At 45.4% G+C, this 19,363-nt stretch overlaps 1 protein-coding gene across 6 annotated transcripts in view; it reads right to left on the minus strand.

Annotated features, from left to right (window-relative positions):
• CAMK1D (calcium/calmodulin dependent protein kinase ID) overlaps window positions 1–19,363 on the minus strand; it is a 415,209-nt gene that overhangs the window by 302,340 nt on the left and 93,506 nt on the right. Inside the window, exon 1 of one of the 6 annotated variants that reach the window (XM_060293263.1) lies at window positions 7,114–7,193. The exons of the other annotated variants lie outside the window; for them this stretch is intronic. Coding sequence (XP_060149246.1) covers window positions 7,114–7,178 — 65 coding nt within the window. The 5' untranslated portion in view covers window positions 7,179–7,193. Of the gene's footprint in view, window positions 1–7,113; window positions 7,194–19,363 lie in introns of those variants that run through there. 6 annotated transcript variants of the gene reach the window in all.

The following is a 19,363-nucleotide window of genomic DNA, read 5'->3' on the forward strand; positions in this document are numbered from 1 at the left end:
CACACAGTATTTTCCCTCCCCGTCCTAAATTGCAATTCCTGCATTTTAAAACATTTCCCATTTGTCCTTCTAAAGCTCAGGTGAGGGGTGGGGCTTCCACCAGAAAACAAGTGTATCCTCACTGGCACCTAATCTTCAATCCACTTGATCCCGCCCCACATAAAATGAATACCTTAAAACAGATATACAAACAGGCTGATGTCACAGGCACTATTCTAGGCTAAAAGACATCATCTTTTCTCCATGAGATATTATAATATTTATGAATTCCTCATCTATTTATGCTGGTGGTGGTGTCTTTAATTTCCTTTTGCATTCATTCTCTAAGAGCGTGATTTCTCCACTGCCAAAGAAACGTAATTGACACCATTTATAAAAATGAATTTCCAATGGCAGGCTCATTCTCACTGCCCATAGGACAACTGGGATTGGGTCTGAGCAGACAGATGCTTAAAAACAAAGATGTGATGCTCCCTGACTTCAGACTATACAACAAAACTAGAGTAATCAAAATAATATGGTACTGGCATAAAAACAGACACATAGGTCAATGCGCCAGAAGAGAGAGCAGGCACTTATGGTCAATTAATCTACGACAAAGGAGGCAAGAATATACAATGGAGAAAAGACAATCTCTTCAATAAATGGTCCTGGGAAAAGTGGACAGCTACATTTAAAAGAATGAAATTCAAACACTCTCTAACACCATACACAAAAATAAACTCAAAATGGATTAAAGACCTAAATTTAAGACCAGATACTATAAAACTTCTAGAGGAAAACATAGGCAGAACACTCTTTGACATAAATCACAGCAATATATATATATATTTTTGGATCCGTCTCCTAAAGCAAAGGAAACAAAAGCAGAAGTAAACAAACGGGTTCTAATTAAACTTAAACACTTTTGCACAGCAAAGGAAACCATCGACAAAACAAAAATACAACCTACTGAATGGGAGAAGATATTTGCAAATGATGTGACCAATAAGGGGTTAATATCCAATATATATATAAACCGCCACAAACTAGCTAGGTAGACAGAAATGAGGGCACCAGAGTCTTTTCACCAGTGAATAAGGGAATAGGGCGACCCAGAGTACCCTGGCTCAGTTGTCTCTTATCTGTGGTCCATATATAAATTTCAGACAGTCGGTGAACTCCTGAAATGGTCTGCAAAATTGCAGGGGTGTGTGTGCATATGTGCCTTTTCCTTGTGAGAACATGCACAGCTGGCATCAGATATTTCAGGCAATGTGAAAAGGTGAAGAACTTGCACGGGAGGATCTTGAAAGGTCCCTTCTGACCCTAAGACTTCGTAAGGCGGGTTAGGCTGTGTGTGCTGGCCACATCTCCGGCAGGGCCACTCTGTACCCCAAAGGCACCTGCCCACCTCCAGATGTCAGCCTGGCCTCCTCAACCTTCACAGAAATCACTGCCGCTGGCCCCGCTGCCACTTGCTTCTAGGAGACACCAGAAAGACCTGTTTTCAAGCCAGCCCAAGTGGCAGACTGGAGATGGCAAAACGGCTGTTTATAGAGATTCTGTCTATGTGTGGGTCAGAGAACATGTCACAAGGCCGTGTTAAGTAACTGACAAGAATATATAAGCAAGTGTTCAAGGGTTTCATCCATTGATAAACCACAGTGCGCCTGTCAGACTGGCCACCAGGGAACCACACGGGCAGCACTATGGATGGGAGTACGCACTCAGCCAAAAACAGGCAGGAGTGGGGCCATAAAATCCGCCCCAGAAGAGGAACAGTTTGGGGTCAACTGCAGGGACAAGAGTAGCCAGGTCCTGGTGTCCAGCTCAGAGGGCTCCAAGCCCTGTCTCTACCAGGCCACTCCTATGTGCCAGCGGGCAGGCTGGGAGACCACACAACTGTGGGGGAGAGGCAGCCAGCTCCCCTTATGGGAAAGGTCTTCCTACTGGCCACAGGGCCCTTGCACAAATGGATATGATTGCAAATGACAGCTGCTGGATGTGCATTTTTGTTCCTCCAGTTTCCTAGTGAAGGGAAGCCATCATGATGGTGTTCTAGGCTCTCTGTTTGCAACCTTCCACATTGGAAAACAGCCCCAGAGCAGGAGGACACAAGCCCGGGGCCTGCAGACATGAAATCCACAGTCGTTGCTGTCCAGAATGATCCTTCTCAAAGAGGTCACATATTTTTTTTAAAAATGAAGCCTCCAGCTAGAAATGTATTAAACAGAGGATGGTGGCAAATCACTGCTACAGGGCTTTGAATGATTTTTTAATGAGTGGGTGTCTCTCTGTGCCATCATCTCAGCGAATCTGCTCACAGTGTGTTACAGGTGAGGAAAGGAGCCAACTCGCCAGGTTCTCATGGCTGGTAGGCGGCAGAGAGGGGATATAGAACCAGCACTCATTCTGAAGTCAGAATTCTTCCACTACTCAGCCTCTGATGGTGGAGTCTGGGGATCTTTCATTCCAGTAAGATTTTCTTTTAGAAAAAGGAATTGCCCTTCCAGATGCAGAAAAAAATACATATATATATATACATCTCCTTAACTTTGCATCACCTCTGAAAGTAAATTTAAAGTGAACTTATCCCATGAGGCTGTATGACTTTAAAACAAAAACACAAGTTAATAAAATAAATCAATGTGTTCCCGAAAAAAGCAACATCACCCGATTTAACCTCTGCCCTTAGTTTGGTGACTACTTTGTCCCGCCTGATGAGCTCAATTACCTGCCATCAGTTACAAAGCAGAACATCATGGCCCAGACATGCCCAGATATTTTCTATCAGAGCTTGAGAGTCTGTCTTTAGACACCTGACACTTAGTTCTTTCAGGCTGTTACAACAGGACACTATAGACTGGGGGGCTTCTAAACAACAGACATTTATTTCTCCAAGTTCTTGAGGCTGGAAGTCCAAGGCGCTGGCAGATTCAGTGTCTGGTGAGAGCCCACTTCCCATCTTATTGCTGTGTCCTCACATGGTGGAAGGCACAAGGAGCTCTCTGGGATCTCTTTATAAGGGCACTAATCCCATCAAGGGGGCTCCACCCTCATGACCTAATCCCCTCCCAAAGGCCCCAACTCCTGACACCATCACATTGGGGGTTAGGTTTCAACATATGAATTTTGGGGGGACACAAACATTCAGTCCATAACACACACACATGCACAGCCTCCAGTGACCCATAGTTACAATCGAATGTGCGTGGGGCAGGATGATTCTGCAAAAGGCATGGAAATGGGCCATGGAAATCTGACTGTGTCCAACTCAATAAGCATTATCAGATCCCCAGGGTCTGCACAGCATTATTTCCTTTTCATTACAAAATGAATGAAGCAGGAGAACCTGGCCTTACTCCCTTACACAAAGAAAGTAACAACGAAGGGGCAGTGGGAATGGCATCCTGATATTTTTCTTCAACACCCATCCCATTTCCTCCTTCTGTCTTAATGCCTCTTTCCCTCTCCATCACTTCCCTGACTTCCGATTAAGCTGGGGTGGGCCCCCAAATGCCCGTTCCACACCACAGGAACCTAACAGCCACGGGTGGCAAAAGCATCTAGCAAGTCAGGGTGTCAGAGCGCCCTGCCAGCAGCTGGCTCTGATGGCAGTTCCACGGGCTGTATTGCTGTTTCATAACACATATCGCACTCTAACTGATTTCAAAACAACGTCTCGACGTCGTCCTCTGCCTCCACCTACTAGGCAGAGAGGGGACAACCCTTGAGTGGTTTCCTAGGCCCAGTTAAGGCTTCACGGCAGAGGCGAGGGCTGCAGCACAGGAGAGCCTGCTCCCAGGCAGGGGCCCCTGGAGATCGCACCCAGAAAACCTTGGAGACCCCCTAGGGAGGCACCGGCCAGCTCCCTCCTATGCCCTGGCTGGGTGTCACCCACACCTTTCATGCGTGGGTCTGCCCCATTCACAGCTGTACCACGCTATCTAGCGCAGGGGACACAGTGTTTACCAGCGCACTCCGCTTGTACTGAAGGTAGGAATGCACCCCTGAGGTGTCGCCTGGCAGCACATGGCTCTCTGCAGAGCTGGCCTCTGCCTGCAAAGAGCTACCTGCGACGTAGATGGTCAACCTGAGGCCAGTGAATGTGAGGGCTCGAGATAAAAGCTCAGGCAAGAGGTGGTGGAGATGAAAGGGAAGGGATAGATAGCATGGGCAGGCACACACTGCAGGAGCTACCACAAAAGGGACGCGGGAAATCCCTCCATTACGTCACATCGTGTGGACGACCTCTATTAAAAAATCTACTCGGGGGGCTTCCCTGGTGGCGCAGTGGTTGAGAGTCCGCCTGCCCATGCAGGGACAGGGGTTCGAGCTCTGGTCCGGGAAGATCCCACCTGCCGCGGAGCAGCTAAGCCTGTGTGCCACAACTACTGAGCCTGCGCTCTAGAGCCTGCGAGCCACAACTACTGAGCCCACGTGCCTGGAGCCCATGGTCCGCAACAAGAGAAGCCACTGCGATGAGAAGCCCGCACACCACAACGAAGAGTAGCCCCCGCTCACCACAACTGGAGAAAGCCGGCGCGCAGCAATGAAGACCCAACGCAGCCAAAAATAAATAAATAAATACATAAGTGTATTTTTAAAAAAATCTCCTCTGACACCTGCACCGTACAGAGTCCCTGCCGACTGCTGTGGTGTGATAAGTCGAGTCCACACTTCATTTGGAGCTTCATAGGAGACTCTAAAGATAAAGTCATTTTCTCATAGAACACTCATCCAGGGCCTATGGAAGAATCACCATCACATGAAGGACTGGGGTACCCACTCTGTGATTTGGGGGAGTTTGGGAGGCCTCTATCCTCAGAAAAAAAATCTGCGCCCTTTAAAGAGTTATTAACATCATTGACTTGACGTCGCACTTGCAAGTCTCTGAAGCATCCTACTAAGTTGTTATCCGTCACTTTCATCTTAGGGTGAATGATGTGGTGGGAATGAGTGTGGGTGACATCTGGGAAGGGAGGGGAGCTTGGGAAAGGTTTCCTGAGAGCCTAGGAGGGGTGTTTCCCAGGCTTGTGCTGATCAACAGAGACCCTGAAATGCCCAGGTTATTAACACAAGAATGGAGGGGCCAGGGGCCCACAAGCTTTGCTTATTACTGAATAAGCATCTATGAATAGATATTTTGACACTTCTATTTCAGATAATACTGACATTTGCTGACTCCTGCCAAGGGTCTGTGTTGTCAAGACAAACAGAAAAATCTCCATCCCATTGACTCTTGAGAGCTCTTTTGAGCCTGACGCCACTTTCTGACGACAGGAATCCCTGGTAGGACCCATTAGAAATGATTCCAGTTCCCTGGCGCCTTCCCTCTGGGATACGTGTCATTGCAGTGGTGAGCCGAGGTTTGCTGCAAGCCCTTGAATGATGAGAAAAGGACTCAAATATTGATTCGGGGTCAATCCAATAAAATCAAACCCAAACAAACAAAAAGGGTACAAATCAACCAAAGCTCTCTCTGCCACAGGGCAACTCCCAGGTCCATGCCAGTTGTTCGAGAACAGGCTGTGAAATAAGCCATCATATTATTAACCTTGTGAATTGATCAATAAGGTCACTCAAGGTTCAGCAGGAGAGGCTGGGAGCGGAGGGGTGGGGAGCTCACTGGAGGTAATCCATGTGCAAATCAGAATCTTCAATAGAAAAGACGGAGCTTGTTCATTAAAGGGACCTAGTGGAGAAACCTATTTTTCAAGTGAAAAATTAGCTCCTAACTTCTCCTTTTGCACCGGTTTAAATTTTTACGCACTGTACTTTCTAAAAGTAAAGCCCCTGTGACTGTAAGTCTCTGACCCACTAGCTGTTACATGAAGACTAGACCATGAGACCCCAACCTCTACTGCTCTGCTCACTCACTGCCTTCCTAGGAAATCCTGAAACAGAGCTGGGGGCATCTGGGGTGGGCCACAAAGTATGACTGTACTTGGCAGATGGCTGTATTAGTCAGCATTCTACAGAGAAACAGAAGCAATAGAACCAGAGAAACAGACTCAATAAATAGACTTAATATAAGGAACTGGCACACACAATTACAGAGGCAGAGAAGTTGCAAGATCTGCAGTGTGAGTAGGCAAGTGGAGACCCAGAAGAGCCGATGGTGTAGTTCCAATCTGAACGCCAGCAGACTCAAGACCCAGGAAGAGCTGCTATTTCAATTCAAATTCAAAGGCACGAAAAAGCCAATGTCCTAGTTCAAAGGCCATCAGAATTATATATCACAGATTATATGATCTAACAACTGAATATTGTAAATACACTTGTCTTACCTCTCAATAAAAGGGTACTTTTCTATTTTTTTTTTAAAAAAGGAATTCCCTCTGATTTAGAGGAGGGTCGGCCTTTTTGTTCTATTCAGGCCTTCAACTGATTGGATGAGGCCCACCCACACTAGGGAGGGCAATCTGCTTTATTCAGTCTACTGATTTAAATATTAATCTCATCCGAAAACACTCTCACAGACACACTCAAGGGTAACATTTGACCAAATGTCTGGGCACCCCAGATCCCAGTCAAGTTGACACATAAAATTAACCATCACAATAGGAATGGCTGTTTTCTACAAGGGGAATCCAGGGGCAGATGTCAGGGGTCCATGCAAAGCTGAGGATCCCAGAGTGAACTTGGCCAACATAAAGAAACCAGACTTCCGGGTTGGAACACAGCCATGGGACTCCAGGGTGTGGAAAGTGTCTTAGCCTCAGGCCCTCTGTCCAGAGGCCCACAAGGACACCAGGAGGACCCACCTGGGGTTGAACTTTGTTCTATCGTGAATCGTGCCATTACAAGAGACAGTGACATACCCATATTGCTGTCAGGTGTTAAACACAGCTAATCTGCAGGGGGAAAAATGACATCTTGGAATGTTGAACAATGTTCTTGTCAAAGATCCAAGCTTCCCTGGTCTGTGACCCTGTTGGGACTCATGAGTCTCTGAGACAATGTTAACACCCTCTGTTCGCAGATAAAGAAACTGAACTAGAGAGAGTCTGGGGTGCTGCGGCCGAAGCTGCACAATTGGCCATCACAACCTGAGCCCCTGCCTTCCCTCCCAGGACCCTGCGGCGCTCCCAGCCCCGCCAACCACTGCCCTGACCTCCCCCGGCTTACACGGCTCCGTGTGACCGGGCCTCTCCGTCCTCCACCGAGTCAGAGGCGGATGGTGGCCACCGCATGTGGGTGGTTGAGCCCCTCCGCCGAACCTGGGGGGTTCACTGCCACTGGCCTTTCTGGACGTGATCCACTGGCTTCACCACAGTCACGCTGCCTGTCTCTAGGCAGAACAGGAGCGCAGGGGCTCCAGAACCAGCACAGGGCCCTCGAGAGGCCCTCCATCCTCCAGGAGCCGCCACCAGTAGTCCAGGCAGACTCAGGCCCCATCAGTGTTTCAGCTCCGGGGGAACAGGTGAGGCGGCCATGACCCTCAGCCTCAGCGCCCAGCCCTCCCCTCGCCTCCGTCTCCCTCACTCACTGCAATAATCTGCTTTAGCCATATCTGCTAAAAATACATCTCGCTTCTCTGTGACACTTACTAATACAGTCTATTTCAGGCCTGTTCGCATTCTCACGTACAAATGCCCGTATGGGTAGCAGTGAGTATGTTCAGAACGTCAGAGCATTTCCTACAGGAAAGCTCCTCTCGGCTCTGCTCAGCACATACATCTGAAAAGCAAAGCTTTCTGCACTGGATGGCAATTGGATATAAAACCTTCCCACGCTGGATGGGCATTGGGGATATAAAAGAAAAAAGGCTGGGGTCAGAGGAGAAAGGAAGAGGCCAAGAAGGAGACAGCTGTGCACGCCGTGAAGTCCACAATTCCTTCTGCCCACACCTGCTCCTCCCTCATGGGCACACGCCCGGCCCCCAGAGTCACGGTCACCCCAAAAGCAGCTGCAGAATGGCCTCTCCATTGAAGCCACAGGACACGTGCTAGAAACCGGGGGAACATCTAAAAAAAAGGCACAGACCAGGCTGAACTCCACAAGCCATCCCCAGGAAGCTGTCTGCCATGGCTGAGGCCCGGGCAAGTTAGCACTTCCACTGTACAGTGGTCCCCTTGTATGAGCTCAACCTCGAAGCCAGCGACGACCCTGCTGGCTTCCCTCGGCCGTCTTGGAAGGCTCCCTGACTTTCCTGGCGTCTCCTAGAACTTTGGCTCTCTCCTCTCATACACGGGAGATAATGACAGCTCTCCGTCTCTGATTTTGCCTTCCCGGAGGACAGGAGGGAGAAGTCTTGTATGACCATTTTTCAAAGGTCTTCCTGCGTGCTTCCTTTTTCTTGTTTTGTCCCAGATCTGACATATTTAATTCATCTGCCTTTATTCGGAGATGAAACACCAAGGCAAACAGTGACTGGGTGTCACTGGCTGCAGAGAAGGTACTCGAGGAAGGGAGAGAAGAAGGACCCCAGGGCTGGGGCCAGAAGAGGGAGGAGGATGCCTGGGGGGAGCCGGAGCTCAGAACCCAGCTGGTGCCAAGATAAGCACAGAGTGAAGCATTTAGAATGCCAACTCCACCCTGCCCTTTTCAGCTCCCGGGACCTTGGCTGGGTGCACCGACCTGAACTTGGAACCGCTGTTCCCCAGTTAAGAAATCAGATCCTTAAAAAAAATTAAAACATTTTAAAACAAAAGCGTGAGACCGAATGATGGCCTCTCAACCAACATAGACCGGAGTCTCCCAAAGTGGAATTCGGGGCTTTGCCAGCCCCACACACACAGGAAATGGCCAGACGGAGATGCTTAATGGTAGGAAGGAGGAAGCTAATCTGGCCACAAATTATCAGAATGAAGGATTACAGAAAAAGCTAAAGGTACTTCTCGGACTGTATTAGCTCTTGAACACTTAGCTAGCACTGTGATCTGGCCAGGAAAATGATTATTAACAACCCTGACATAGGAGATTCTAATGTCTGAAAACTTCATGCACTCCAGCAACGGCAGAATCTTATTTATCTAGGCTTGATTCCACCCTCAGTCATGGAAAACATTGGGATAAACAAAGAACCCTCCAGCACCAATACGGCACCCCATCGGTGAGTTCAGATGACCAAAATTAGTCTTATCGCCTTAGAGTCTATCTTCAGGTGCTGCCGCTGAACCCAATTACATCCGTGTAACAAAAGACAGTCACAATCACAAGCTGTTTATCATGCATGCCCCGTGGGCTTGTCTTGGAAGCCAGCACAGATGCCAATGTGTGTGTGATATACACACGAACATGGAAAAAAGCCACTAACACTGAAGTTTCCCAGACCTCATCCCTTTTTATTTTCTCTGCTAGTCCTCTGAATAGCTCATCTTGAAAACCGTAGCTGCCAAGACAGAAGAATTCACTGCTTGAGAAGGAAAAACAATTCCATTATTCCAACTTTCTTTCCTTGAGCCTGAGGAGAACAGTGATCATGACTGGTAAGATTTCTTCAGCGAGAAGTTTATTTCTCCAGTTTAGTTACCACGTGGTACAAAGGAAGTGGGAATGCAGGTGAGATGACCTCAAGGCCCTCACAAGTGGTCCCCACACATCCACCCAGCTCTGAACGTGAACTGCAAGAAATGCCTTTCCCCCTCCAAATGCCCCATCACTGCTCAGTGCGTTCTGTGGACCACGGGGGGAGGGGTGGAGACGAGAGGGGAGAGGGAACAGAAGCAGGCAGCCCCAGTTCGCTTCCCGCTCTAGAGAGGGATGCTAAAAGCGTGAAAGAGGTAATGACTGCTTCTGGAGCTCTTCAGCTAGAAGATGCTCTATAAATACCAATAACCACCCCCTCGAGGGAAAACACGTTTCGTTACAGCGGAGGTAAATGCTGCAGCAGCCTGCAGAAAAGACGGGCTGCATCTCGGAGGGACCTTCTGGCACCCTGAGTGCACTCAGAGCAATCACCAAGTAGAGTGGGTGACCCACACAGCATCCTGCTTTGACCGGAGAATGGTGCACCCCAGATTGCTGGCATCTCATACGTCTATCCATTTTGACTTGTCCATCCGATGCACACTCGTTAGGCCCCCGCTATCTGCCTGAGGGGCACTGTGGCATTGTGGTTAAGTGCCTGGGCTCTGGAGCTGGGCTGCCAGGCAGGAAGCCCGGCTCTGCTCACACACCAGTCGTCTGACCTCAGGCAAGTCACTGAATCTCTGTGCAGTGAGGACATGGGGGTCCTCACTCATCACACGGGGATGATAACAGAAGCCACTTCACAAGGTCATTGTGAGGATTCATCCGGTTCACCCGTGTCCAGGGGTCAGACCTCTGTCTGATACACAGGGAGGGCGAGAGAAGGGACCGCTTCGGAACGTAGCTGCCAAACGCAAGGGTCTGTAGTATTTCATTTCTTCCTTGACTATTTTAAATTCGATTATTTTAGCATCAAAATCAAGATGAAAAAGGAAGGAGTTAGCAACTAGAAGTGGACCCAGCACTTAGCCATGTGTGGAAAACACAGAAGCAGAAGATGAGGTCCCTGACTGGGAGCCTCCAGAGCCCCAACAATGAAGGGGATTCAGGTGTTTTAGCTGCCACGTGGCAGCATATAAAGGGCGTGGGGAAAGGAGCATCACCCAGACATTGTTTAGAACTGCCAGCTCACAGCAATCATAGAGCAGACAGGCTTTTGGTCCATGTTATTATCATCTGAAGTTCTGCATTGGCAAAGCCCTCTCTCAGCTCCTGTGACCATCCCTTCCCTTTGCCTCGTTACCCCCGTGCATGCCAAAATCTCACCTAAAAGAGAAAGAGCTGCCCACCTGAATCTCCCGCCAGGAAGCCCTTAGTCCATCCACCCTGGGCAGTGAGCACTGTCCCTCCACTGCAGGGGACCCGAGGTGCCCTTACCATCAAGCAGAGGGCACACCTGCAGTCGGACAGGCCCAGGTGTGAATCCCTGTCCTGCCGCTTAGCTGAATGGCTCTGAGCAGTGGTTCCCAAAGTGCAGTCCCTGCAGCGGCAGCAGCAGCAGCAGCCCCCAGGAACCCGTTAGAGATGCAACTCCTAATGCTCTATCACAGACCTGCTGAATCAGAAGCTCTGGGCATGGGGCCCAGCAGCCTGGGTTTTAACAAACCATCCGGGAATTCTGATGCCCGCCCAAGTTTGAGAACCACTGGCTTCGAGAAAGTGACAATTTTTTCTGGGTCACAGTTTCCTCACTCAAGAAAGGGGGTTAATAGCACTCACCTCATGAGGCTACCATGTAAGAATTAAAAGAGATAGATGAGAGACTACAATGTAAGAATTAAATGAGATAGATGATAGATGTCAAGCACTGGCTATGGTGCCCCAAACACGGTAGACACTCAATACACTCTACTTATCATTATCATTATTTTATTATTATTACTATCAAAGTCAGTGGAACAGATTCACAAAACAGCAGTAGCTCAGAAACACCTAGAGTAAATAAGATTGGAATCCATGACAGCCCTGCTCTTCAGGGAAGTCGTTTAAAGGACAGTCCAAGGACAGAAGCTAAGGGGAGTTGCCAGATACATCCTACCTTGCCCAAGGTCGTCCGAGGGCCCCTAGGATCCCGGGGTCACTCATACACACTACCTGTGAACCATGGAGATTCCCACTGACTGACTCCTCAAGCATCTTGAGGGCTGGGAATCTCAGAAACCAAAAGCATTCCCCATTTTATTGTTAAAATAAGGATAATACGAGTTTTGAGGCAATGCCACTGGAGAGAAAACTAGAGGTATCTGAGTTCAAATACTGGTATTTAAAATGTATAATGGAATACTAGCAAACAGAATCCAACAGCACATTAAAAGTATCATACACTATGATCAAGTGAGGTTTATCCCAGAAATGCAAGGATCCTTCGATATATGCAAATCAATCAACGTGATACACCATATTAACAAAATGAAGGAGAAAAACCATATGATCATCTCATTAGATGCAGAGAAAGCTTTCGACAAAATTCAACACCCATTTATGATAAAAACCCTGCAGAAAGTAGGCATAGAGAGAACTTTCCTCAACATAATAAAGGCCATATATGACAAATCCACAGCCAACATCATCCTCAATGGTGAAAAACTGAAACCATTTCCACTAAGATCAAGAACAAAACAACGTTGCCCAATAGTGCTCTCACCACTATTATTCAACATAGTTTTGGAAGTTTTAGCCACAGCAATCAGAGAAGAAGAAGAAATAAATGGAATCCAAATCAGAAAAGAGGAAGTAAAGCTGTCATTGTTTGCAGATGACATGATACTATACATACAGAATCCTAAAGTTGCTACCAGAAAACTACTAGAGCTAATCAATGAATTTGGTAAAGTAGCAGGATACAAAATTAATCCACAGAAATCTCTGGCATTCCTATACACTAATAGTGAAAAATCTGAAAGTGAAATTAAGAAAACTCTCCCATTTACCATTGCAACAAAAAGAATAAAATATCTAGGAATAAACCTACCTAAGGAGACAAAAGACCTGTATGCAGAAAATTATAAGACACTTATGAAAGAAATTAAAGATGATACAAATAGATGGAGAGATATACCATGCTCTTGGATTGGAAGAATCAACATTGTGAAAATGACTCTACTACCCAAAGCAATCTACAGATTCAATGCAATCTCTATCAAACTACCACTGGCATTCTTCACAGAACTAGAACAAAAAAAATCACAATGTGTATGGAAACACAAAAGACCCCGAATAGCCAAAGCAATCTTGAGAACGAAAAATGGAGCTGGAGGAATCAGGCTCCCTGACTTCAGACTATACTACAAAGCTACAGGAACCAAAACAGTATGGTACTGGCACAAAAACAGAAATATAGATCAATGGAACAGGATAGAAAACTCAGAGATAAACCCACACACATATGGTCACCTTATCTTTGATAAAGGAGGCAAGAATATACAGTGGAAAAAAGACAGCCTCTTCAATAAGTGGTGCTGAGAAAACTGGACAGCTACATGTAAAAGAATGAAATTAGAACACTCCCTAACACCATACACAAAAATAAACTCATAATGAATTAAAGACTTAAATGTAAGGCCAGACACTATAAAACTATTAGAAGAAAACATAGGCAGAACACTGTTTGACACAGCAAGATCCTTTTTGACCCACCTCCTAGAGTAATGGAAATAAAAACAAAAATAAACAAATGGGACCTAATGAAACTTCAAAGCTTTTGCACAGCAAAGGAAACCATAAACAAGACGAAAAGACAACCCTCAGAATGGCAGAAATTATTTGCAAATGAAGCAACTGACAAAGGATTAATCTCCAAAATTTACAAGCAACTCATGCAGCTCAATAACAAAAAAACAAACAACCCGATCCAAAAATGGGCAGAAGACCTAAATAGACATTTCTCCAAAGAAGATATACAGATTGCCAACAAACACATGAAAGGGTGCTCAACATCACTAATCATTAGAGAAATGCAAATCAAAACTACAGTGAAGTATCACCTCACACCAGTCAGAATGGCCATCATCAAAAAATCTAGAAACAATAAATGCTGGAGAGGGTGTGGAGAAAAGGGAACCCTCCTGCACTGTTTGTGGGAATGTAAATTGACACAGACACTATGGAGAAAAGTATGGAGGTTCCTTAAAAAACTAAAAATAGAGCTACCATATGACTCAGCAATCCCACAACTGGGCATATACCCTAAGGAAACCATAATTCAAAAAGAGTCATGTACCAAAATGTTCATTGCAGCTCTATTAACAATAGCCAGGACATGGAAGCAACCTAAGTGTCCATCAACAGATGAATGGATAAAGAAGATGTGGCACACATATACAATGGAATATTACTCAGCCATGAAAAGGAATGAAACGGAGTTATTTGTAGTGAGATGGATGGACCTAGAGACTGTCATACAGAGTGAAGTAAGTCAGAAAGAGAAAAACAAATACTGTATGCTAACACATATAAATGGAATCTAAAAAAAAAAAAAGAATGAAAAAAAATGGTCAGAAGAACCTAGACGCGAGATGGGAATAAAGATGCAAACCTACTAGAGGATGGACTTGAGGATACGGGGAGGGGGAAGGGTAAACTGGGACAAAGTGAGAGAGTGGCATGGACATATATACACTACCAAATGTAAAACAGATAGCTAATGGGAAACAGCCGCATAGCACAGGGAGATCAGCTCGGTGCTTTGTGACCACCTGGAGGGGTAGGATAGGGAGGGTGGGAGGGAGGGAGATGCAAGCGGGAAGAGATATGGGGACACATGTATATGTACAGCTGATTAGCTTTGTTGTAGGGCAGAAGCTAGCACACCATTGTGGAGTGATTATACTCCAATAAAGATGTTAAAAAAATAAAATAAAATAAAGATGGTTTCAAAAAAAAACAATCACCTCCCCTGTAGATCTTAAACAATTCCTGGTAGATGTGTGGGGCAGCACAGGCAGACTTTGTATAAAAGATTATATATACCATCTTCTATAAAAGAGTATACCTTGTATAAAAAGTATAAAAGAGAACCTGTAAAAATGATATATTAAGAACTGAGGTGTCTCCCTTTGTGTTTTGTTGATTTTTTGTATTGACATGCTTTGATTCCTCTCTATTTATTTTTGTGTAAATTCTAGAGGTATTTTTGTTTTGTGGTTACCTTGGGACTTACATATCTTATAACAGTCTAACTTAAGTTGTTAACAACTTAAGTTCAATCACATACAAAAAGTCTACATTTTAACTTCTCTCCCACTTTAAGTTACTGCTGTCACAATTTACATTCGTTCCTAATATTTGTCTTTAAACATATTTTAGTCATAGCTATTTTAAATAATTTCCTCTTTGAACTTTTATATTTGAATTAAAATAGATTTACCTATACCAAAAAAATAATAATAATAAAATAAAGTAAAATGTATAATGGAAGTCCTTAGAACATGTTCTGAATTGCTGAAGGGTATTTTTAGTAAGGAATGGTGAGAAGAGGAATCATGTCCAAACTGACAGTGTCTAGAATCCAAGAGCTAAGGAGAGAACAAGCTGGAAGAATTTCATCTTGGATTAAACACCACCATTACCTGAAACAACTCTGGCAGAGGTCACAAGGGCCTCCTAACAGCCACATGCAGTGGACACTGGTCAACCACTGTCCCTTCTGGAATCTAACAGTTGATGGCTTCCATCCCCCTCAATCTCCTCCCTTTGACCTCCAACACACCACCTGTCCTAGTTCTCCTATCCTCACCCTTACCTCCCTCTTCCTCCTCCTCTGGGGCTCCTCCCCCCATCCACTCAGCTGCCATACCTCCCACTTCTCTTCCAGCCAACCCACTGAAATCCCATTCTTCCTGCTCTGGAGTTTGTGTTGTGCACATGAAAATAATGGAATGAAAAATCCCTAGGTCAGGCACCATCTCTTCATCTTGGTCTATCATCTACTCTGTCCCCTAATATGGATACAGAGGTGAACAAAGAAGAGGCTGGTCTGTCTTTGGTCTCCTCTTCTTGTGCCTTTTTTTTCTTTCTGGCGATCTCATCCCCCTGGGCATTTGGATGACCTACCTCACAGCTACCTCCAGCCCCAGATTAATCCTGAGCCCTGGAACTTCACACCCCACCACTACTTCCCTCCACCTGGATGTTCCACCAGCATCTTGAGATCAGGATATCTGTAAGTGAACCCATTACCCTTCTCATAACATCCATTATGACTCACCCCAAGTTCAAGTTCAGAGTTGGGTACACAAATTCAGGTGGGAAAACTTATGACACTGAATATCAATTTACTCTCCTAGTTTCATCTGTCACCTTTGAAACAAACCGAGACGATATTAACCTTCACAACAGATGTGACCAAAATAAAAAATCCTGACACGATAAGAGAAACATCTATAAAGAAATATAACCATCCTCTTTGAATAGGACTCTAAATTCACATTAATTATACTGTATCTTTATTTCATTTTCTAATTCCATTAGACAGTTGTGAAGTAATTATCCCCACCTTGCAGAGCATTCACAGATCCATGGAGTTTCTTCTCCTAGTTTGGAGAAGCCCGAAGTAGATGTACTATCTGTCATCTCTCAATACCCTCCCCATTTGCCAGTCCTTCTAGGTAGTAGGGCCATGCGGTCACCCAAGCTAGAAATATAGGACTCCCTCTAGACTCTCCTCTCTTCCTCATGCCCCACCATGAAGTGCAGACTCGTGAATGCCCCTATTTCTACTTCCTAGACTGTGCTCAAATAAGCACTGCTCTCCTTGCTCCTCCTCCCACCCCCCATCTCTGCCAGCACTTCCACAGCTCAGGGAGCAGTCATCTCCTGCTTGGAACTTGTCAGTAAGTGCTTCCTGTCTCATGTCCACTATGCTTCCTATTTCATAAAAGTGAGGAGGAGAATCCATTCTAAAACATGCTCCTCCTGAAATCTGCAGCTAACGTTAAGTATGATTCAACATGGTAGGAAAGGAAGGAAAAGAAGGAGACAGTTTTCATGCCCATAAACACAACTATACCATAGTTCCCAAACCCAGAGCTAGGAGGGGTTAAAACTTTATGGAAGACCCAAAAGAACTGAAAGCAGAGAACTGAACAGATATTTGATATATATTCATAGCAACATGATTCACATTAGCCAAAAGATGCAAGCAACTGTACCCATGGATGGATGAACGGATAAACAAAATGTGGTCTGTCCACCTAGAGATTATCATATTGAGTGAAGTAAGTCAGACAGAAAGACAAATACCATATGATATCACTTATGTGTAGAATCTAAAATATGACACAAATGAACTTATCTATGAAACAGAAACAGACTCACAGACATAGAAAACAGACTTGTGGTTGCCAAAGGGGACGGGTGTGGGGGAAGGGATGTACTGGGAGTTTGAGGTTAGCAGATGTAAACTATTATATATAGAATGGATAGACAACAAGGTCCTGATGTATAGCACAGGGAACTATATTCAATATCCTGTGATAAACCATTATGGAAAAGAATATGAAAAAAATGTATATATATGTATAACTGAATCACTTTGCTGTACAGCAGAAATTAACACAATATTGTAAGTCAAATACACTTCAATAAAATAATTTTTAAAATGTGGTCTATCCATATGGTGAAATATTATTCAGCCTTGAAAAGGAACGAAATTCTGTCACATGCTACAACATGGGTGAACCCTGAGGACATTATAAGTGAAATAAACTAGACACAACGAGACAAATATATGATTCCACCTGTGTGAGATACCTACAGTAGTCAAATTCACAGAGACACAAAGCAGAACAGTGGTTGCCAGGGGCTGGAGGGTTGGGGGGAAATGGGAAGTTGTTGAACGGGGTGTACAGTTTGTTTCAGAAGATAAAAAGAATTCTGGAGATGGATGGTGGTGATGGTGGTACAACAATGTGAATGTACTTAATGCCAATGAACTGTATACTTAAAAGTTGCTAAAACGGTAAAGTTTATGTTATATATACATTAAAAATTTATATATATATAAAACTTTATACATATGTAAAGTTTATTTTATAAATATATATAACTACGAAAAAATGATTTAATAAAAAAACAACCATCACGGACGAGGTACCAGTTAGGGTCACTGTCAAAGAGCAGCTGCTTCCCCTGTCTTCCAGCAATTCCCTAAAGAAATTGCTGTACCCAAAGGTACTGTCAGCAAAACTGCCAGCCTCCCATCCAACCCAGAGATGGAAGGAAGGTCCAAAGAGACTTAAGAAAAGCATCTAATAAAAGCAAAATTTCTTTTATTATATAGCAGAATACTTTAAATCCTATCAGCATCTTTCTCATTTAAGTCAAACATTAAGTTCCATTAGCATATAGGGTAAGTTTTGTTATAAACGAATGTTGGTTTAAAACATAGGTTCCAGAATTGCCTTTTCAGTATATATAATTCTGAGAAAGTGATTCTAAAAAGGTTGTTCCACCAGATTCCCCCACAAAAATTGCAGGGACTTCTAAGCAGCCTTCCAGAATCAAGTCTCCATCTGTCTCCAAAGAGAAAGAATTATCTACACAAACCTCAGGTCCTTTCCCCCATGACTTGACACCTTTCCACGGCCCCTCGGGGCCAGCACGGTAACGTCCAGCTCTGGAGTATGAGAGGCAGCAAGCTGAGCTGTTAGAGAATGACTTCTGGGCTATCTGGTCACCCAGAGTTGACTCCTGACTTGAATCCCAGTTCTACCCTCTGCTGTCTGAAAGACTTCCTGTAAATCTCAGGCTCTCCAGCCTCACTTTATTTATCTGTAAACTGGAGACGATAATAGTTCCTTCCTCTTAGAGTTGCCATGAGGATTAAATGAATTAATAGCTATAAAATGCTCAGTGTTGTACACATAATAAGGATCATGTAAGTGTTAGCTATTGTTATCATTTTGACATACAAGAATCTCCATGATGTGGCCACAGCCTCTTTTTCCAAGTGCAATTTCTGCCCTTGATTCCTGCACGGATCACCCTGCTACCTGATCTTCACCAACACATCACACCGTTTACGCCTCCAGCTTCACATGTGCTATTCCTTCTGCCCGCACGCCCTTCTCCCTCTGCCCCTCGTTGACCTGGCAAACTCCTGAAGGGGTGTCAGTTCACCGTGGGTGGCTTTCCTGGCTCCTGGACAGACTTATGCCCACTTTCCTTTGGGTTTCTGATGGCCCTTGCCCACCATCAAAGCAATCCCCACCTTGGACACGTGTCTGCTCACCTGGCTCCCTAGGTGAGGGGCAGAGGGAGAGGCTGTGCTACTGATCCCTACACACGCGGCCTCAAGCAGAGGGCCTGGCACATAGAAGACATCCAATCAAATATGAATGAATGAATGCTGAGCAAAGAAAGAACGAGACTAATACTGGGAATGAAAGAAGAGGAAAGAATGAGACAGGCTGGACCCAGGACACATTTCACGTGGTCACCTGATAGGCAAAGCCAGCCCCGCACTGAAAACTGGGTTCACCATCTTGAATGAGATGCTTTTCCAGCTAGAAGTCAACATCGGGACGAGTGAGCTCAGGCCCCAAAGTCAACATGAAAGAGAATCAAAAGAAAGTTGCCCCATTTGTACCCAGGCGCAGGGAGGCAGACCAGGGCTGGTGCCCACTCTCCAAGAGGAGCAAGCCTGCTCCCACCGCCGTCAGGGAGCACGCGCACAGGCAGGGAAGCAGGATCAATACGCAGCCGCTCTACCTCCGGCTTCTGATCTACACGGGCCAACGGGGAAGGAGAACTAAAAATAAACGTGCAGGAAACAGACACAGGGTGAAAGAAGAAAGGGAGCAAGAGAAGAAAATGAGAGGGCACTAATGGTACTCTGACTGCAAGAGGGAGGGTCAACCCCAGCCCCTCCACACACACACACACACACACACACTCTCGCACATAC

Source organism: Globicephala melas, chromosome 2 (assembly GCF_963455315.2).
Source record: "Globicephala melas chromosome 2, mGloMel1.2, whole genome shotgun sequence".
Lineage (NCBI taxonomy): Eukaryota > Metazoa > Chordata > Mammalia > Artiodactyla > Delphinidae > Globicephala > Globicephala melas.